Source organism: Martes martes, assembly GCF_963455335.1.
Source record: "Martes martes genome assembly, chromosome: 4".
Taxonomy (NCBI): Eukaryota; Metazoa; Chordata; class Mammalia; order Carnivora; family Mustelidae; genus Martes; species Martes martes.
This window is the reverse complement of record NC_137891.1, coordinates 175507664-175529169: the sequence shown is the minus strand read 5'-3', so window position 1 is coordinate 175529169 and position 21506 is coordinate 175507664. Positions and strand designations below refer to the sequence as shown.

The following is a 21506-nucleotide window of genomic DNA, read 5'->3' as shown; positions in this document are numbered from 1 at the left end:
TGGGCCCTTTTCACAGTTGTGGGAAATGGTTGGATATGGAGACCTTCACCCCCTTTGCTTGGCCATCGTGGACTCCCTGTATCACTGTTCCTTTCTCTCTGACGTGATCCTGATTTGGCGATGAGGTGTCCTTTTCTCTCCATCCATATCCTAGACCCTTCCCTTCCTCCATTATCTCCTTCCCCAGTTCTTCACCAATCCGTGTGTACCTCTGCTCTCCTGGAAGAACTTGCTTCAGCCCTTTTATATGCCACTAAACTTTTGGAAAGCAAGCATGTAGTTGCCGAACTTCTCCCAGACATGTGAATTTGCTGCAGGGGGGCGGGGGCTGGGGAGGACAGGCCACGGCCCCCTTGGTTAGGAAGAGGACTTCACTAGACTCATGTTCCCGCGAAGCCACCTTGGGTCTTCCTGTCAGCTCTGACTTGGGTTACATGGAGTTTTCCATCCAGACTTCTCCTCCTGACCAGGCTCAAATTCTGGAGTAGACTTCCAGCCACAGGCCTTGGATTCCTGTGTCCTTGGGCAGGAACTAAGTTTTCGATTTGTTCCCTACCTTCTCAGTTGGCACCCACTTCACCAGACCCTCCTCTGTCAGTGCTGAAGAAGCATTCTGAGGCCTTAGCTCTGGCCAAGGCTTAAATAGCTGATCGTGGCCCCATGGCGTGCATGCAGGTAGAGCCTCTTGTGTTACAGGGGATTCCAGACAGCACGTAGGTGGCTTCTTTCCATGTGGCCATCAAACCAGTTACTCAGAAGGAAAGAGGGCCAGGAGCATCCCCATATCTAGACTATGAACTGGTTCTCTGCTTTTCCCATGTCCTTCCCCATGTCTCTCTCCTCCTTTTTCTGCAAACAAAGGCACTTTCACAATTGCAAGATAAAGAAATAATCATTTTATCGTGCATCAGACTATTTCGTGGGGATGTTACAATGGCAAGGGGCCTAGTATAAAAATTAAAAGATGGGGTAGGGCAGCAGAGGGAGTAGCAGCATCCAGAGCTGGGGCTTATCCAGCCCTAGGCCTCAGAGGACATCATCTTTGTCTTGTGGAGGCTAGTGGAGAGGGTTTCAGGCAGGACTTGGATCCTCTGGCCAGCTTCCAGAGTGGGTGGGCTACATCAGGCATGTGCTGGTTCCTCCTCTTTATTTGGGATGGTTTGGAGCTAGGTGTGTCCAAGGAAGCTCCATTTTCCTGTGGTTGTGGGTCCCTTTGGCCTTTGAGGTGCTGGCGGTGGTAGCAGTAGGGCTGGGCAGAGCTTCCTAGACTCTAGTCTGCTTTACAGAGGTCATACCCTTGAGAACCCCAGGCTGGGCAGCTTTGAGGGAGCCCCTAGGCAGGTGGAGAGGTGAAGCCTGTGAACGGACACAGACCCTCTCACTTATAATCCTAGGGACAGTATCCTTAATACCAGCATCCAACCTGGGCCTGCCAGTCCCCTGGTTCTGGCAACAGGGTTTGGGGGTGGGGGAGAGTGGCTCTGCCCTGACTCTGGAGGGGGAGGGTCTCCCCCACTTCCTTTGTCTGGGTCTGGCCTCTGCCAGTGAGGGATAGCATTTTCCCTGGCAGTGAGCAGACAGCTGAACAGAGACTGCCTGAGGAGCAGTGAGCCCAGCTGGGCCTCTGTGGGGACACTTAGTGGGCTCAGCTTTCATCCACATCAGAGCCTGCCCGCCCCAAGATTACCCCTCATTCCAGTGTGGCTGCAGCATCTCACTTGGTTTTGGCCTTCTTCTTGGATGGACACTGAGCAGAGAGCTTGGCTGGGGGCCAAGGGTGTTGACCCTCTTTTAGTGAGGGAGCCAACACCAGGAGGCACAAACCACAAGGCCTGGAGGAGAGTTTCTACCAGAGCCCGTATTCTCAGTCCGGGACTTTGAATTCAGACATGGAACCCCGGAGCCAAGACTTGGGGCCTGAGAATCTCTAGTGGGGATCCCAGAGCCCAAGACCTCAAACCAGGAGCCTGGAGCCCCATTAAGGGGGCAGCTTAGAGACTGGGCCTCCAGCAAGCTCCGCTGGGAGTTGGGAGCCCTCCTGAGAAGCAGCAGTGAGGTCAGGCCAAGTATTGCTTTGTGCATGTCCTGCACACAGAAGTTTGGGCCGTGCTCCTGCTCGTTTGGCTGGGGCCAGGCCTGGGCTGCTGGTGCTTTCTCTCAGGGACTCTTCTTCAGTGCCCAGGGTACCCGGGGGCAGGGGTGCCTCAGCAGCTGACACCTCACTTCGTCAGCCCTCTAGCTGTCCACCGCTTCCCTCAGAGCCTGTTGTGCTGCTTGGAACCAAGGGGCCGCTAGGTTCAGCCTGTAGTCTGTGGCTCCTGCTGCCTCCTGGCCCCTCTTCTCCAGCTGGTGCCCCCTCCCCAAGGCTCAGACCCAAGGAGACCTGCAGTTCCTTGGCTGCAGGGCTCTTCTGGCTGTGCCTCTGCAGCCGGCTCGCTCTGGGACCTGGCTGAGTGTTGTCCCCAGTGCTGTGAGATGGGCACAAGCATGTTTGTCTTTGCATCTCCCAGGACTGTTGTGATCACCCTATGAGCTGGCCCAGGATAGGGCCTAGAACATAGTATTTGCTTAGGAAATGTGGTTCAGTGAGGGATGTAATGGGTGGGAAAGGGCTTTTTAACTGGCTGGTTCCTCTGCGTGTGTGATCTCCATTCTTCCTCTCACAGAGGAGCGGCACCGTGAGGAGACACACATAGAGGTGTCTTTGCAGAGGCCCGGCTGAGATCTCTGATCCAGGATGACAGCTGGTGCCTGGGAAGGACCAGGGAGGGGTAGCTTCCCCTCTTTGATGGGGAGGCTGGGTGGGCTGGGCTCCCGGGCAGGACTGGAGCCTTCTCTGGCCCTTGTCTCACCTGCTCTTCCTGCCTGGAAATTCACACAGAGACTGACCTCCAGCTGCTCATGGAGGGCCGGAGCGAACCGTTGGCCCTTGAGCTGGCACCTGCCCATTCCCTTTTCCGGGGGACTCGAGAGAGAGGGCTACCAGGCCGAAGATGCCAGGGGCCGGGTGTGTTTATAGGGGTACAGCTTCCATCAAGATGGCACTGGTTTCCCCCTGCCTTAGGGCCACCTCCTTCCCGAGATGGCAGGGTAAGTCGGCATGTGGCAGACACTCCTTGTCACCCAGCTGAAGTCTGCAAGTAGGAAAACAGATACGGATAGCACCCGAGTGGTCAGCAGCGGCCACATGTGAACAGCCAGAGGCATGAGCAAAGGTCCCTTTGGTCAGTAGCAGCCACAGAGGCCCAGGCTTCAGAGAGGCCCTGGCTGGTGCCTTCGGGGCCGTCTGCCTGCTTTCAGTAATAAATAACATGAGGACCCAAAAACCAAACCAAAACAAAAAATACAACCAGTATCTTTTGGGGTAGGTGCGGGGGGACTGTTTAAATTACTGGCCTTCCCCAGGCCGTGAGGCGGGCGCCGGTGCCGCGGTCACCGGCACGTGTGCAGCTCCACCAGCCGCTGGCACTGGCGGCACTTGACGAAGCAGCACCAGTGGAACTTGCAGCTGCAGCGCTCGGCCAGCTCCACCTGCGCCGTGTGGAAGCCGCGGCCGCAGCACAGCAGCTCGCAGCCGTCGATGGCCTTGGACGTCTTGTTGCACGTGCGGCCCCGCGTGCCCAGCACGCCGCTGCGCATGTCCTGCTCGCAGAAGTCCGGGCTGGGCTCTAAATACACCAGGTCCTCGTCCGTGTGCGGCTTGAACTGCGCGTTGCGCGGCACCAGTGCCCTGGAGGAGCCCACGCGGCGCGGCTCCACCTCGGTGGCGCCGTCGAACTTCTCCTTCAGTGCATGGCCCACCTGGCGGAAGGGCGGCACGGCTCGCCAGCACGTCTTTACCTCACAGGAGCCCGACACCCCGTGGCACTTGCACTCCACCCGCATGTGTGTCAGGATAGCCTGCAGGGGGTGGGGAGGGGAGAGGGCCCATCAGGAGACCGAAGGGGTTGGGGAGGGGCCACGGCGGTGGGGGTGCTGCTGGCGGGGCCGGGGATTGGGGGAAGTGCCACAGAGTTGGAGAAAGGTCGACTGTCCTGCATTCTCTGTGTTAAGAACCTGCTGTACACCGGGGTGGACCAGTAAGCTGGGTTGGGGACAGTTGAAGACGCTGTCCCTGCCCTTGGGGCACTTGGCGCAAATGGAGGAGAAGCATTTCAGAGGGTATTGTTACGTGGGACAGTGAGTGATCAGTGGCAGGGTGGGGGAGAGCACGGCTGCGCGGAAGCTGCCCAGGAGCTGTGGGGAGGAGGTGTGGAGGAGGCACGTGGTCTGTGTTGACACCACGTTCACATCCTAGCTCTGCTGCTTCGGAAGGGTGTGTGTGTGGACACAGACTCGTGGGTGGGCGTGTCGGGGGGCATATACTGCTCTGTGATCCCTGCCCACCTGGCCGCTTCCCCACCCGCCGCCCCTAACCCGCTGGCCCACGGGGGTGCTGGTGCTGGTGGGAGCCTGAGCAGGTGTTCCCGTGTGGCGCATGGGGGGGAGTGTGCGGGGGGTCCTGCTGAAGCTGCCCTTGCCCTGGTGGTGATGGTGGCAGGGGATGTGCCGCACTACCTTCCTGCCAGCCTCGTTGTTGTGGAGGTTCATGAGGGCGCGGCTGGATGATGCCCCCTTACTTCTCTCCCGCACATCCACGAAGGACTGGGAGAAGGCCACGCCATAGGCGATGTTGTCCGAGCATCCTGACCACTGGAAGCCTGCGGGGGTGGGGGGCGCACCGTGGCCGCGGTGAGTGGCAGGCAGGGCCTAGGTCCCTGCCCGCCACTCGCCCCCTTCCCCCCTCCCGCACTCACCCTGCGGGCTGACCCCGTGCACCGTCCGGTCACAGCCACACTTCTCCAGCTCCCCACTGCTGCACGCCCGTGTCACTGCAAAGGCCACACCTGCCGAAGAGATGGCGTACACGAAGGCCGCCTCCCGAGTCCCTGTGGGAGGCAGAGGGAGGGCAGGGCTGGGTCTCAGTGCTCTGCCCCGCACCCTCCTTGGTCGAGGGGAGTGGTCCATGGGAGCCCAGGAGGTGCCCCCAGCCGCCGCCCTGGTCCCGCCCAGACCAACCATCGGGTTGCTTGGTGCCCTCCAGCGCTGCCTCTGCCCCCACGGTGCCACGTTATCTCCCTTTCGGATGAGTCCCCTCCTCTGGGCTCACACAGTGCAGTCCAGCTTCAGTGCTCTTACCTACCAGGGGACACTCTTCTCACAAGCTCTCTGGGAGACGAGTGCTGTTAGCGTCACCACACGGGAGACAGGACAGGCTCGGGAGGGGAGCTGACTTACCGAGGCTGGAGAGCAGAGCCCGGCTGCCAGCCCAGCTCTGGCTTCCTCTGAAACCTCTGCTCGTTTCCTGCCGACCCCCCAGCTGGCCCCCGGTGCTCTGAGGGGAGCCCTTGCACTCTCGCCCTGGCCCAGCCCTTTCTGCTGAGGCCGTGTTGCTTCCTGACACCTTCCTGAGGGTCCGTTGTCATGGCAGCAGCCCCCACTGTTTACCATGACCAGTGCTGAGGAGAGGGTGTCCTCTGCTGCCGGGAGCCTTATTTATGTCCATTTCACAGATGGTGAAGTGCCAGTTTGGGGAGGGGACGTGATTTGGTTCCAGTCACCCAGCAAAGAAGTGATAACACCAGGACCCAAACGTGGGTCTGTCTGCCTCTGTCCCTGCTCTTCCCCTTCTGCGCTGTGACTTCTTAGCGGTTCTATTTTGGTGCCTGCCCTCCTCCCCGGCCTGAATGGGTGTTTTTATCCTCCTAGGAACTGTGTCTCGGGGTGTAGCTGCTGTGGAGCCTCTTTCTGGGGCTGTGGGTGGTGGTGGGGGTGTGTGTGTGTAGTGCATGTGCGCATGGCTGGCTGGGTGTGTGACCAGACAGGCCCTGCTCCTCTTCTAGGCCCTGTGAGGGCCTCTGTGTGCCCGTGACTGTCCTCCTGTCTCTTGCTGGAGTGTCTGTCCGCAGGAGTGGAGGGGGCAGGTTTTGGCCCCGTGGTTGGCAATTACCACTGTGACACCCCAGGCCTGTGCTCTCGGCTGCCCCTGGGAGCAGTTGCCGTGGTCAGATGGAAACAATCGCCTCCTCTGTGCCCGTGTCTGTGGACAGGCAGCAGAACCGAGCCCTGGGATGGGGGACAGCTCGGGCCTCAATGGCTCAGGACGCCCTGTTCCCTGTTCAGCCCTTGAGCCGGGGCTACGGCCCCCCACCTACCCTCCACTGCCCTCCCTCTGCCCTGGCTTGGCCATTTTGGGCCAGCATCAGGGGGCTTGGCTGGAGGAGCCGCAGGGGCCTCGACAGCCTGGGATGGAATCCTCTCCAAGTTAATCGAGGTTAGTAGCAGGATCATGTTGGTTGGTTTTGTGCTGTGGCTGCCCAAAGAGGGACGACTTTAGTTTCTGGTATTTCTGGTATTTCCAGGCCTGAACAAGCACAAATCTTTGCCCCAAAGACTAAGGGGGAAGGGCAGGAGGGAGATAGGGACTGGTAGGGTGGCCCCAACTCTTGGCTGGGTGTGGTCCTTACTTCTGTTTCTCTGGGCTTTCAGGCAGCCCCGGTCCTCCCGATCCCTGGGCTTATCTCCCCTGTGTCCCCTGAGTGCTGGTAGCCCTGGTGTGCAAGGCTCCCTGTGAGTTTGCCTCATTCCCCAGACCAGCGGCCATCTACTGGGACTCCAGGTCCCCCTTGCCCTGGTCTCGGGAACAGGACACTAGGGTTTTCTCTGCTTGGGAGTGGGCCTGAAGGAAGAGGTTCTGGAAGGAAAATGAATGGCAAGAGCGAAGGCTTGTAGAGTGCTCGCTCTGTGCTGGGCACGGCCTGAGCACTGTACGTCACTTACATAATCTGCACACCAACCCAGCGGGGTAGAAACTTAGTCCTCGTTTTATAGACGAGGAAACTGAGGCACTGAGGGGTGAAGCAACTGGACCAACAGTACCCAGCCAGGAAAAGTAAATCATGGGACTGGTATTCTAACTCAGGCAACTTTCACCCTTGACATTGTCTACATGCAGGGCATCTCTTCCCACCTCCTGTGTGTGAAGCCAAGAAGGGCTTTCTTAGGTCCACCCTGAATCTCATGTGCTGTAGGCCAAGCCTGGTCCATTCTGTGGGCTCCTACCTGGGGGATGCTGAGCAGTTGGCCTGGGCTCAGCACAGGAGGCCCCAGAAGGCCTGGAGAATGTGGCCATGCCACCATGCCCCCAAAGGCCCACAACAGTGGCTCTGGCAGCCTTTTCCAGCTCTGGGTCCAGCTCTTCAACTCCAGGGCTATGGCTCCTCCTGGTCCCTCCCCTCTGCCTGGGTGCCCAGGCTGGAGCCTCGCTCACTAGGGGGCACCTGGCAGAGACAGAAGGGGCCAGCGGCACGCCTGCAGGCGTAGCAGAGGGAGGCCCCGCACGTTGTGGAAGAGAGCTGCCCCCTGGTCGGAGGCTCGCCTGTTCCAGCTGCAGCAGAGACAGACCTGGCTTTGTCCTCCGGGGACATCAGAGCCGGCGGTAAGGCAGAACTCTCAAAGGTGCCAGCCGCCTCTGCCACCTCCTGCCTCTTCCATAAAGCCATTTGCCACATCCGACAGCCAGCTCCTTTCTTCCTACTCCCCTGGCTCCAACGTGCGGCCTCTGGGTCTCACCTTAGGGCCATTTTCCTAAAGTGCGAAGGTGGCCTGGGGCTGGGAACTCAGAGTTGTCCTGGGGACCCAGTAGTAGCTACCCTTTCTGAGGGCCTCCTGAGTGCCAGGGCCTTTCCATGTGCTGTCCATGGCTCATGACAACTTAGCACCCAGCTCTCTCCAGCTCTGCTCTGTGAAGGAAGCAGTGAGGTTCCGTGGCCCGTCCAGGGTCCCTCAGCTGGTCAGCAGCTAAGTGGGAACAGGAACTGAAGCCTGTCTGACTCCAGGCCCGTAACCTTCCGAGCACATCATGTGCGACGTCTCTCCCAGATGTTGGAAGGAAGGACATTTGAGCGGGAAGTTGGGAGGAGAAGCCGTGGGTGCTGAGTTGGACTGGAAAGGAAGCCGTGGGCATGGTGATCCCCTGGGCACCAGGCAGATATCCTGGTGGAAGGGGCCATTCAAGCAAAACTCAGTTTTTCCAAAGCAGACCCAGCGGGAGTCCTAGCAGATGGGGCAAGACAGGCACTGGTCTCTGAGAAGGACATTGTCCTCCTCCTTTCCCCTTCATGCTCCCAGCCTGCCTTTCCAGTTACCTTTGTTTTTCTTAGCTGCAAAAGCTCACCTTTCCTTGAAACCACCTCTAGGAAGTCTCTTGGGATTTAAGAGACCATGTAGGACAGGGGAAAGAGTCCATTAAGACTCTTACTAGTGGTGAGACTGTCCTCTGTGAGCCTCATTGTCTCCACTCTAACAGGACAAGAGAGCGCTGCCCAGGCAGGCCAGGCCCCACACTTCTCCCACCCCTCCTGCCCACTGTCTTGGACTCCCAGAGCTGCCTGCGTGCTTGCTGGGCTGCCTGCCCTGGGGCCAGAATCAGGCTGCAGGTCTTATCTTCTAAGTGTCTTGCAGCCAGATGGGAAGCTCCCGGGGCCAGGCTGCCCCCCTTCTTCTCCTTTGCCCCCCCAGCACCCAGCACAGGGCTGCACACACAGCAGCCTTTGGACACGGGTGAGTGCCGGGAAAGGGTCTGGATGCTCAGCCTGTAGGCCTTCGAGCTCCTTGCTCAGCCAATTTCTAGGTGTGTGATTTCAGTTTTCTCGTCCACAGAATGAGGCTGATGGCACTGACCTCAAGAGGTGGCCATGGGACTCCAATGAGGTGAAGTACAGAACGTGCTTAGTCTAGTCTCTGGCACGTAATGGGCACTCGAGACTTATTTTGTGATTATCGTCATGATTAATGCCATTTTATTCACCTGCTCACAGATGTCCTAGGGCACTGACCCTCTGAGGGTCAGGTGGTTGACTGCATGTTTGCCTTTGGGCTGAGAGCTTCCTTAGGGCAGGGACATGCCTTGCTTGCTCCCTTGCCAGACATTTGCTGATCGCCCGCCTGGAGCCAGGCCCGATGCTCCGCACCAGGGATACTGAGGTGGGTTTGTCGTCAAGGAGCTCCTAGGGACAGAATGTCTCTGGGAAGCCACCCCAGCCTACCTGGAACTAACTTGATGACCCCAAAAGACTGGCTCTGGAGGTCACCCGGAAGGAAGGCCTGTTCCCACCCTCATGGGGCCCATCATGGTGCCAGGACTGAGGGTCAAGGTGAGAGCAGAGGTTTTGGTAAGTCACAGCCTCAGACCAAAAAGCCTTCACATCTTAAATCCAGTCTGATGTTACAGTCAGTGGAGTCTAGGTGACGTTAGACACACAGGGGTGGGAAGGCGGGCCTGGGTTTGAATCCTTACTTTGCTTTGGCCAGTGCACCCCCTCACCTCCCAACCATGGCAGCCAGAGGCCGGAGGGTCTGAGGGCTCATCGAATCCCCTCTCCCAGGACATGCCTTCGTCAAGGTCACAGAATGGGATGGGAGGAGGCAAGCAGAGGCACGGCACTGCCCACAGATGGAGGGAAGAGGAGAAGAGTTTGCACTGCCTGTCCTAGCTCTCCCTGTCCTGCTCAGGCCAGCCTGCTCTGGGAGCCCAGTACGTCCTGCTCATGACCTTGAAACTTTGCCAGACTCTACAGGGCTTCACCTTCCCATCCTCAAATCCTTTTTATTCAATCAACACGTATTTATCAGTTACCTACTCTGTGTAGGTGCTACGCTAGGCTCTGGGACAAAGCGTGACTAAAACATACAGAGGGCATCCCACATCCGGTCCTTAACCCCTGCTCAGCAAGAACTGCCACCTGACCCCATTGCTGGCTGCCCCCAGTTTCTCCTAGATTTTCAGCCGAGAGCATACGGTTCGGCCCTCAGTCACACACTGTCCTCGTTGGTGACCGTTTGCTCACATACATCTCCCCTTAGTAGGCCAGGAGCAGGGTGACCTCTGCTGCTGGGGGTGGTAGCGTGCAGGGCTGGAGGCTGGGAGACCTCAGGCAATGTCAGCCTTGGGGGGCTCGGGGGAGTCAACCAGCCCTTCAGAGGCACCATCTCTGGCTGATGGGAATCCCACGAAGTGGGTCCTGGGATTGTCCCCACTTTACGGGGAGGATGCTGAGGATAGGAGAGGGGATGGACCTTGTCTGAGATCTCAGAGCCAAGAGTTGGCAGGTCCTGGAGCTGGGTGGGTATGTCACCACCCTCTGCTTGCTGAGCCTCCCTTCTTGGTGGTAAAGTGGGGGATACCACCACACATCCAGTTGTCGTGAGGGTGATCTGATGCCCGACAGCACACAGCAGGCCGTCAACAAATGGGGTTTCTTTTCTTGTCCGAGGATGACCTGGCTCTGGGCCTCCTCCATGTCTGAGGCTATGACCCCAGCCAGGCAGCTCATGAATGTGGTGGGCACCACCCAAGCTCACCCTTGCCATCACCCCAAAAGCTGGTGGCCTCGCAAAGGGCCTGCCCAGCCTGGCTGCTGCCGTTGTGCTTTCCCCAGTGCCAGCAGCTGGTAAGGAGAAGGGCTCTTCTTGGGTCAGGACGTACCCTAAGTGCTGCCACACATGGTGTCATGGGACATTCCTGATGGGCCCTATAAGGTAAGCACACATGCTTATCTCTGTGATGGGCCCGGACGCTGTGGCTCGGGATAACACCACTCGCCCAAGGTCACCCTGCCCATGCCCCTCCCGCAGCTGCCTCCTGAGCCCCTGGACCTTCCGAGAGCAGCACCTGCTGATGGCCAAGTCCCTCTTGCTCAGTGGAGACAAATTAAGACTTCCAAATGCAAGAGAAAGGAGATAGACGAGCGCAAAGAGCTCAGACCCCGCCTCTAGACAGGCCTGGTGTCTGCTTGGTGCTCCTGGCCTGGTGGGTGGGTGCCTGACTTGGCCCCGACGGGCTGGATGCTCAACCAAGCCACTCAGACTTTAGTCCGGACCAGGTGTCAGCCAAGCCTGGTAGGATTAATTCTCAGTGTTCCCCAAACTTGCTGAGCCAAGGGTGGGCCCTTCCTTGGTTCATGCTGCAAACACCAGTGAGGAAGGCACTTCTCCACGGGGTTCCCCACCTGCTTTGGGCCAGCATGGACCCCATGCCTCCCCTTCTTTGCCCCTTTGAGTCCTTGCCCTGACTTGCTGCCCCTGAATGACATCCATTGACTGTCTTCTCCATGCCAGGCTCTGCCATATGCTGGGAAACAGATAAATGAGACAACACCTTGCCATGGGAAGAGTTCAGCTTTAGGGATAGGGGAGGGGAAGGGATAGGCATTACAGTTTAGTCTAAAAGATGTAATGAGGAGCGCCTGGGTGACTTAAGTCAGTTAAGCGTCCGACTCTAGATTACAGCTCAGGTCGTGAGATCAAGCCCCACGTTGGGCTCTGCACTAGGTGTGAAGTCTGCTTGAGATTCTCTCTTTCCCTCTGCCCCTCCCGCCACCCTGTGCACCTGCACACTCGCTCCGTCTCTCTCTCAAAATAAAAATAAAAGTAAAAGGTGTAATGAAAGCTATGTGAGCACAAATGGTTTAGGCATGTGTGCGTGTGCGTGTGTGTGTATTAGGGGGAGGGAGGGAGAAATTGATAAGGCAGATGGGTTAAAATGTAGACAGTTGGTCAATCAAGGTAAAGAGTATTATGAGAATTCATCATAGGAAAAACCAACATACATACAGAGAGAACAGACTGGGGATGGCCAACGGTGGGGGTGAGGAGGTGGGTGAGATGGCTGAGGGGGGGTCAAAAGGTACAAACTTCAGCCACAAAATAAGTAGGTCACGAGGACGTCATGTACAGCGTTGTAACTATGGCTGATAATCCCATGTTGCACATGTGAAGTTTGCAAAGAGTAGATCTTAAAAATACCCATCATAAGATAAAAGATGTGTCATTATGTGTGGTGATCATTTTGTAATATACACAAATGTGGAGTCATGATGCTGTGTGCTTCAAAAGAATATAATGTTGTATATCAATTATATCTCAATACAAAAAGAAATCTATCACCTACAGGTGAAAGAATTTTTTTGGTAAATTTCCTGTAAGTTTGAAATTATATCAAAACAAGAAATTACAAAAAAACCCGGAAAAAAAAAGACAAACAACCCCAGCATGAGCAAAGAGCTTCAGAGCCCAGAGGAAAAAGCAACTGCCCAGTTGTAGGAGCTGGGGAGAAGCTTGGGGGAGGGAAGCGCTGAGCTGGCAGAGAAAGAGGGGTGAATATTTAGGGTGGAGGCAACAGCACGTGCAAAGGCACGGGGGCTGTGACAGCCTGGCACAGAGAACCACGCATGCCCCTAAAACTCCAAACACGGGCTTTCCCGTGCTTAGAGTCTGCGGTTTAAGCCTATTATTTGGATCTCATCAAACAGTGGCCCCCAGGTCTGGCAGTGACACCATCGACCCGGGGAGATCCTCCATTACCAGGCTATTTGCCGGGTCTCGCTGCTTCCCCGGAGTAGCAATATTCAGTAATGCCAAGCATGATGGTGACTTTTTGGCTTGTGCCAGCTCCCTGGAGAATTGCTTCCAAATTTCGATCACAGTTGGTTTCCAACAACATCCAAACGGTTTGCCACGAGCCCAGCAGCCCTGGCTGTCCAGGGCCACAGGTGCCAAGACAAAGGTTGGCCCAGGCAATGCCCTCCTGCTGCCTGGTGAGTCAAAAGGCCCTGTGGATGGTTAGTAGCTCCGGAGTGTCAGTTTCATGCTCAGGAAGTAGAAAAAGAGGCAGCTGGTTACAGCCCTTCCTCGAGGGCAGCGGATTGACCCAGTGACCTCTCAAGGAGCCTTCCAGTTGCACAGAACGTTCCCTCTGCCCTGCCCACCTTCCTCTGGCTTAATGCCTTCTCGTATTTCTCATCTCAGGGGAGGGCCTAACTTCTCAGCAAAGCTCTCTCCGAGCACCCAGCCCTGGCCAGGGGAGAAGTCTACCCTTGTGTTCCCGAGGCTCGCGTGTCTGCCCCCTCATCACGGCATCTTCTCATTATGGGTGACAGCAGGACCCTGGAACTGGCCTGCATGGGCCCCAGCCCTGACTCTGCCACTTGCTAGTTCTGTGACCTTGGGCAACTTACTGAATCTCCATGTGCCTCAGTTTCTTCATTTGCAACGTGGAAGCCTATCTCCAAGGCCAGAGGACTTAGCATTTACTTAAAACGGGGTCCGATCCCTAGTTTGTGCTATGGGTGTGGAAGCTCCTGCCCCTCCTGGGCTTGACTGCTTCCAGGAGGACAGAAGTGGGGTGTGGCTCTTGCTTGGTCTCAGAGCTGGGCATGGTAAGGCTGTCCACATGGCCTCCACCCAGGAGGCCAAGGGTCAACGTCAAAGCAGCCTGGGGTTGGGGGGTCTGGAGGCCCAGGTTCACCCATCCTTCAATCCATCCTTCTCCCTGCCTGAGCCTCGGTTTCTTCCTCGGTAGAACGGGGATGGCAGCTTGGGGACTGAAGCGCTATAGACGAGAGACCTGCACCCACAAGGAGCAGCACCCCCCGCGCTGGCCTTCCCACCCCAGGCCCCACCTGCACCCTATGCCCTGGCTCCAGCCACGCACTGGTTCAGCTTGCTCAATGACAGCTGGCTCCCGAGCACCTGTCCCCCCTGCCAGGGAGCTGCCCACCCCCGCCCCTCCCGCGAGCCCCTCCCTCACCTTGCGTCACCACCTTGCCGAAGACGGGCAGGGAGTCGAGCGTGGAGCAGTTCCAGCGCCGGTTCCGGAACTGGTACTGGCACTCCTCGATGGCCAGCTGAGCGCCGCGGCGCACCGAGTCCATCACCTCCAGGTTCCGCTTGCACATCTGCACCTGCCTCTGGATCAGGCCCTTGAGCTTCTCGCATGTCTCCTCCTCCGAGATGCTCCCCACCGAGGACAGCTTGGCCAGGTACCTGGGGAGAAGGCGGTGGGGTGGAGTGCTGTGCGGCCCGCCTTCTCCTTTTTCCACTGCCGGGACCGGGCTGTGCCCAGCCCAGGTCTCCAAGAACCGACTTATCCCACTGACCGGTCCTGGCGGTGACTTCTTTCTGGATCCGGTGACAGGCTCCCCAGCCTGGCTCTTGGGGCCAGAGGGGGAATGCTTCTTGCATAAGATAGCCTCTGCCTCCACCAAAGCAGGCTAGGCACCGGGAGTGACCCCGACAGAACCTCCACCCCAGTGTGACCCTGGGGCTCTGACCCTGTTATGTCCCTCTGGCTGCGAGGCTGTGACCACTCCCCTGGTGTGTCTCTCTTTCCCCGCCCCCAGGCAAGGACCCTAGGGACCTAAGCCCACCCCAAGCCACAGCCGGCCGCATCCTCAGGTACCAGATAGAGGCCAGCATTGGGGCTGCAGCAGGGTACTAGCACAGGGACGGTGGTGGGGGAGGAGGGCTTAAAAAACAGTGTGCTGTGCTCTTCCCTCATCCCCTTGAGTTTTTAACAGCCTGGAGATGGGGCACCAATGCTGGTTCCACCTCACAGGGTTATGACGAGGACCACAAGCTAGGTAATGCACGTCAGAGGGCTCTGGGACCAGTTCTACGGGGAGCAGGGGGCTCTAAAGCGTCTGTTTCAGGGGAGGGCAGGAGAGAGCACGACTGTTCATTGAACACCCACGATGTGCCACTCACAGCGGCAGTCACTGCTTCCTGCTGCATCCTCGCCCCCAGTCGATGAGGTGGTAATTATCATGCCCATTTTACAGATTCCAGCATGAAGGCTAAGAGGGTGACAGGGCCAAGGTGACACAGACAGCAAGTGCCAGGGCTGAACCCCTTCAAGCCTCGTGGGCTTTCTTCCTGCCTGTCCTCCCTGGTGGGTTGAGGGCCAGGCTCTGCCAAGTGTGAGGACAGACCCTGTGTGGCCTGGGCCAGGACGCAAGGGAGCGGGAAGCAAGACACAAGAATGCTCAGCAGGAGGGGACCAGAGCTGGGGAAAGGCCGTGTCAGGAAGGGGTGGTCCCCCTCAAGGGAAAGAGATATGCATTAGCTGAACACCTACTAAGTGCCAGCTATGTCTCAGATAGGTGAAGGGACCGGCCCAGGGTCACCTGACTTGCGAGGGCAGATCTAGATTGAAGGCCAGGTCCGACAACTCCACAACTGGGTTCTAACCACAGGCCCTCAGCCTGTCCCCGCCTCCACTAGCATCCTTGGCCAAAGAGAGCAAGTATCCAGCTGTCCCTGACTCTATAGCGAACCAGCCTCTCCCCTCCTCCTCCTCACCACCCCCTCCCCCATAACTTGGCTAACAACCCTGGTCTGGGACAGGGGGGAGCTTTCTGGAGCAGGGGGTAGAGATGCTGTTGCTCCTATAAGGTAAGCTGCACGAATTTCTTGTCCAAAGGGGAAGGCCACCACTCTCCAGGACTTAGTTTTCTCATCTGTAATGTGGGGAGGTTACCACTGGTTCTGGCTAGGTCACGGAACTGTTATCAGAGCAAAAGGGGTCCTGTGTGTGAAAGACGGTCTGACCAGGGGTCTGAGGCAGGGGGGCAGGACCTGGCCATTTGTTCGCTGAATGAAGTGAATGAATGGAGAACAAGGAGAGAAGTTCACAGAAAGCCCCACTAAAATATGGGGCATTTTAATGACGATGGTCCTAAGCATAGCTCACTTTGATGGAACTTTGGACCGGGCTAAGCACTTTACTTACATTATTGCATTTATCCCCTCAGCAAGCCAATGGACTCCCATTTTACAGAGGAGGAAACTGAGGAACAGACAGATTCAGTAGCTTGCCTTGTGCCCAAGGTCATTCAGCTAGTAAGAGATGGAGCCAGGACTTGAACCTGGTTTTGCCTGGTTTCAAAGCCTGTGCTAGACCCAGTGTTGTTTTAAGCGGCTCGAGGACTAGACCTGAGCTCTATGGGCAGAAGCTGCGGGGAGCTGGGTTTGCTCAACCTCAGGGTGCTGGTCAAGGTGCAGCCCGTGGTCTGCCTGCTGGTAGCCGGGCTTCCCTCCTCGCTGGGGGGTGTTTGAGCGGTGGGTGGATTCTGTTTGTCAGGCACGTGGGCTGGACCAGAGGAATGGCACCCAGATCTGGCAGGGCCAATGTGTGGGGTTTGCTGAAAACGCAGGGGCCTGGGTCTCCCTCCAGGTGGGGCTGGGTGGGCACCTGGGCTTTTCGCATGTCCCCAGGAGCAGCTGGGAAGCCAGGCTGGTCCTGGACGGCACTTAGGGAAAGCTCTTGGCTAACCACCCGTGATGCCTCCTTCTACCCCCGAGAGAGAGGTGATTCTGGGACCCCTGTTCCTCCTCCCGGTGGCATCAGCTCCCTACCCCCAACACCCCAGTTGTGGGGCCTGAGTCTAGCTTTCTTTATCTAGAAGTGGCAAGCATGGATCCTCTCCCAGAGGGCTGCTGTGAGAGAAGGCAGTTCCAAGTGGTTGAGGCAGCTGGCTCTGAGCCGGACAGATGGCAGGTGTGACCAGGAGGAGCCCCCCTTCCCTGGCAGCACAGGTGAGTAGGAGGTGGGTGGTCTTGGGCTGAGGCAGTCCAACCTTCCCTTCCTCTCCCCAAGTTCCTTGCCTCCTGGGGGACCTCCCCGTCTTCTCTACCAGGTCCCCCCCAGGGGAGGCACAGAGACTGGTAGGGTCGGGGCAGGAGCCTGAGCCTCCCAGAGGGGAGACAAAGGTGGGAAGATGGTTGACGGGCACAGGGAGACTGCATCTGGACAGGAAGGGGGCAAACTTGGCTCTTCAGCCCTGTACGGGTGCTCCTTTTGCCTGGGCCAGCTGAGGAAAGGGGGTCCCCCCTGTGGAGCTAGTCCCACCTGGTGCTCTTGGCCTGCAGGGGGCGCCAAGAGCCCAGCGACTGGCCAGGGGCCAGGTCCATACTTGGGAGGCTGTGAGTGAGGGGACAAGGAGTTGGGCCTCAAGTTGGATCCTTTCCTGCTCAGAGCCAGGCCTCACCTCTTGGATAAGGGTGGAGGCCCCTATTCCCTGAGTGACATGGGGGCACAGAGCTGGCCTGTACCCATCTCAGCCCCTGTTCCCTCTGTGTCCTGCCAAGGGGCCAGGTCAGGCTATACGGGCTCCTGGCTCCTGGTGAAGGGAGGTGTTCAAGGGCAGGGGAAGCAGGCTGGGGAGGCCTGGCTGAGCCACCAGCCCACAGTGTGACCTTGGGCAAGTCCCTGCCTACTCGGAGCCTGTTCTCGTGGGGACCATAACCTGGTGGGTCTGTGTGGCCTTTCCCACTGTCTGAGGGGCAGTCCTCCTTCTACAGACCGGGAAGGGGGCTGTCCAAGCCTCAAAGGCCTTGGGGGGCCCCCGGCCAGGCTGGTAGACGGAGCCCCTACTGTTGAGTGAGAAATGAAGTCCACCCCAGGAGCTGCCCACCGCTCTCTCCTAGGTCCGGACTCCTCGAGGGGAGGCGGCCTGAAATCACAGTAACAGGGCTATAGGGGAGCTGTGGGCTGCCACGGCCGTGAGTCACCAAGACAGCTTCCAGGAAGAAGCCGAGAACCCTCTTCCGCTGAGGAGCGTGCCTGCCCCCACGGCCGGCACCCGAGCCACCCCCCGGCCCCTGCCTTCATCTGGCTCAACAGCTGTCCCCTTCCATGCCACAGGAGGCACAGCTCCACCCCACCCGATTCTCTCAGATCCCTGGTCTCGCCGGGGAAGGGCTGGCTGGTGCGACCGGACATGCAGCTGGGAATGGGGTGGACAGACCTGGGACCCCAGGCCCTTGCCTGCGCTGCTGGCCTGTTCGGGTATCTGGTTCGGGTTCCTAGCCTCATGTTACAGAGGAGCGAACTGAGACCCAGAGAGGTGGAGGGTCTCACCCAAAGTCACACAGCCAGTGAGTGACACAGAGCTCTGTCTCCCCTGTATCCCGGTTGTGGGTCTGCCCTGTCTGACGGCTGGGGGGCTGACACTACCTTCAGTGTCAGTCCAGCCTGTGGCCTCCTCATTGCCTGGCACAGGCGAGGCACACAGAAGGGGTTCAGTCAATGCCTGCGGTGTGACGGACGGCTCTGTCCCCCTCTGTCACTGGCAGAGTACTCAGGGTAGGGAAGGGCAGGGGTGAGGGAGTACGTTGGGAGCTGCCTTTGCCTACTGCCCTGCAGTGGGCTTGGAGACAGTCAGGGGTCAGGCCCAACTGGTCCTGGGGGCCTCAGGAATCCCTTCCCTGCACCCTAAGGTGGCTCAGCCTTTTCCCCAGAGACACGTGTGCCCCTCAATGACCCTGGAGCTGGGCCGGGCTCGGATGTTGGCTGTACAAGCCATTTCTGGGGAGCTGGAGAGCCAGGCCTGTGGAGGGCCTCGACTATCTCTGCCTCTTCTCTCGTTCTGGTTGCCTTGCCCCAATTTAGGCTTCTTCCTGCCACTGCTGAGTCCAGGCTTAGCAATCTGCCACCTGCTGCCCCAGCCGCCCAGGACTCTCGCCGCAGCCCTGCCATCGATCAGGTTACCCCAGCAGCCCGGGTCGCCCCGGCTGCCGCTGCCAGCCAGCTCGTGCCCCCATCTCCTCACACGGGGGCTGCAGGTCCTGCAGGCTTCTCCCAGGAGGCTGTCCCCGCCGGCCCGTGCCGCAGCCTGCAAGGCTGGAGGGCCCTGGCCCTGCCAGGGAGATCAGATCCTCTCAGCCACCTGCTGTTTTCATTAGAAACTAAAATTAGCTGGGCTTGTCCCAAGCTTTTCCAGGTTTGCTTGCTTTTTTAAAAAAATATACAAATTCCTAGAGGAAAATCCGCACTTCTCCGACTGCTCTCCAGCTCTCACTCTGCGCGTCCAGAGGAGAGGGGACGGGAAATAGCTGGGGTGTTTGGGAGGCCAAGCAGATCAGTGTCGTGGGTCCTGGCCCTGCGGGTGTCCAGGTGGGGGCTGGGACGCCAGCCCAGGCCTCTCTGCCCCCTCCCTCTGGCCTCCCTGCCTGCCCGGGCCACATTTAGAGCCTCCTCAGGAGTGGCAGTGCCTGGGACACCCGGGAGGAAGGGGGCCAAGCAGGCGGGAGGAGGAGCCGGAAGGAGCCGCAGTGCCTGCCCAACGGCGAGCCTCCTGGGGAGACAGGCCGGGCGAAGGCACGTGTGCCACAGACCCCACCTGGGACCGTGTTCTCCCTGGGGGTGGCCGGTGCCTGCTTCTTCAGGTTGTCACCACACCCCTCAACTCTCCTCAGGCCTTCGGATGCTTCTGCACGCGTGGCCTCCGGATCCGGCTGCCTGCTCCCCAACGTGGCCTGGTTCCGGAGACCTATCCTTCCGCACGGCCCGCAGGGTGGCGCACTGTGCAAGAGAGGTGGCAGACTGGGTCAGAATCCTGGCTGCGTTCCTGGAGGCAAGTTAGTGAGCATCTATGAGCCTCAGGGTCTTCATCTGTAGAATGGGGAGAATAATCGGTCTCGCCTCAGGAGGCGTTCACACAGCAAACACTGCTCCCCTGTTGGCAGCCTTATTACGTTATGTGGTCATGATGGCCATCGCTGAGATGTTCACCTTCATCATCGCCGTCTTCATCTCCACTACTGCCTGGAAGCCCCTTCCCAGTCCCTTGAGCTGGGCCCCTGCTGGACTGCAGACCCGTCCTGCTCATGGATCTTCTTTGGCTTGGCTCCCTCCGCGCCTGTAGACCTGGGTTCGCCAGTCTGAGGGAAGGACATGCTTCCACTGGGAAAGGGGGGTCACTTCAGTCCCCACCCCGACTGCAGAGCTTGGACGGAATCTCCTGACAGAGCCCGCAGAGCTAGAGGACGTGTGCCAGCGACTCGGCCCATTGGATGGATCCTCCAGGGACCAAAAGTCCAAGAGGTGGGATGGGGGATAAGGTGCTGTTAGGGGATCAGAGGCTGAGACAGTGGGGCCCAGAACAGGCTTGGTGTGCCCGGGGAGCTTGGAAGCCCTTTGCAGGACAAGGCTGACTAGGCAGGAGGGACCGGACGTCCCTGCCCACTGTGCCTCTCGGACAGCAGTCACCTGTGTGAACACATCCTTGGTGCAGCTGTGGGCTTGGCCAGCAGCATGGCACCCCTCCATGGTTTGGATTCCAGGAGGCATGTGTTCGAGGCCACGTAGACCGTTAGGTCATTCCGGCTCCTATACCCAGGCTGGCGGATCAGGATCCGGAGATGGCCCCAGGTACCCAGGGCCTGACATTTTGGCAGTGACTGTGATTTGAGGAAGGTGGCTTCATTCTTCTATTGCTGAGGCCCGCCGCAGTCCCTGGGCCACTGCAAAGGCATCCGCCCTGCTCTCAGGAGCAAGGGGTACTCGGGAGGGAGGTGTCTCAGCGGCTGTGGGGCTGCCTCGATGGTATGTGGGCCCGTGGTCTCAGCAGCCTCTGGGGCCGTGGAAGGAGTGGCTGCCACTGGCCTGGGACCCCAGGAGGGGCAGCCGGGGAGGAGGGGCCGGCCTCGGAGACACGGTGGTTGTGGGGTGTTGGGGGCGGTTTCCCCTCTACCTTCTCTGCAGCTCCAGCAGAACTCTGGAGTCCTCGATGTTCGGCTCAGGCCCCAAGGGCCTTTCCTAGGTTCAGGGGAATGACGACCTTTTCTGGGGCTCAAGCCCCCACTCCTGTAGCTCAGGCCACTCTTCCCCTTCTCCCTGTCTCCTGGCATCCCTAGTTCTTTCGCTCCCGATCTTCAAAAGTCCTCGCATCCCCATTTTAAAAATCCTTTTGCTTCCAGTTTCCATTACTTCCCGCACTCGGGTGCCCCAGCTCCCTCCATGTCATTTCCGAGGGCTCCGTGCCCCCCCCTTCCTGTGTGGGGGCCCCTCTCCCATCTCACAGTATGTGTTCCTGGGCAGTGGGTGACTGACTCAGGCCCAGGAAGTAGGCACTCAGACCTGAGCCTGGATGGCCCCAGAGCTGCGCCTGGACGTGAGACTTTTCCTTCTCTCCGTGGGACAGGTGTGATGGTGGGGGTGAGTGGGTGTCAAATTTCGGGCTCTTCCTGACCTTGCCTTGCCCCCTCATTTGGCCATGGAGAGCTTCTCCCTTGCAAAGACCCACCCAGCTCTTGTCCCCAGAGCCACTGAACCACTGAACGGTCCTCCCTAGCTCGGCTGCGGGAGCCCAGGGGGCAGGAGCCAGGAGGGGCGGCTAAAACCCCAGCTGAGCTGTCCAGGGCGGGTGCTGGCATCCTAGAGTGGGGCTCAGGCTCTGGTGGCTCCAGGCTTCCAGTGAGTTCCTTGGCTTTGGTGGATCCCTTCTGAGGGCCCCATCCCGGATGAGCCTGTGGTCAAACCGTCACCCCTATCCCAACGAGGCAGCAAGGACAACTTTGGTTCCTTCCTTGCTCTGTTGCTCATAACCTCCCACAGAGGATGACTGGTGAGGGTGTGGGGCTGCAAGGAAAGTTCTGGGAGGACAGTGAGGAGACCTGGCCTGGAGTTCCAGCTCTAGCACGAATGTGCTGTGTGACCCCACGTCCCTAGCACGGTGCCTGGCCGGGTCAGTCTCCACAAGTGAGCATTTGACAGGACTGAATGGGGCTTACCAGGCATGGCCTTGCTTAGAGTTTCAGTGTCGCTGGAAGGGGTTGAACAGGTAATCTCCGGAGACCCTCTGAACTCTGAAGGCCTTGACTTGGTCCTCTGTGCCTGGGGTGCCAGG

At 58.6% G+C, this 21506-nt stretch overlaps 1 protein-coding gene across 1 annotated transcript; it reads right to left on the bottom strand.

The window, feature by feature from the left end:
* Positions 1–3339: 3339 nt before the first annotated feature.
* On the bottom strand, positions 3340–16788 carry WNT4 (Wnt family member 4; the record flags this gene model as incomplete). The annotated part of the gene is made up of 5 exons (XM_080801730.1): positions 3340–3900; positions 4558–4700; positions 4797–4928; positions 13628–13863; positions 16727–16788. 5 exons carry the CDS (start codon positions 16786–16788, stop codon positions 3433–3435), a joined length of 1041 nt encoding a protein of 346 aa, XP_080657856.1. The 3' UTR covers positions 3340–3432.
* Positions 16789–21506: the final 4718 nt, after the last annotated feature.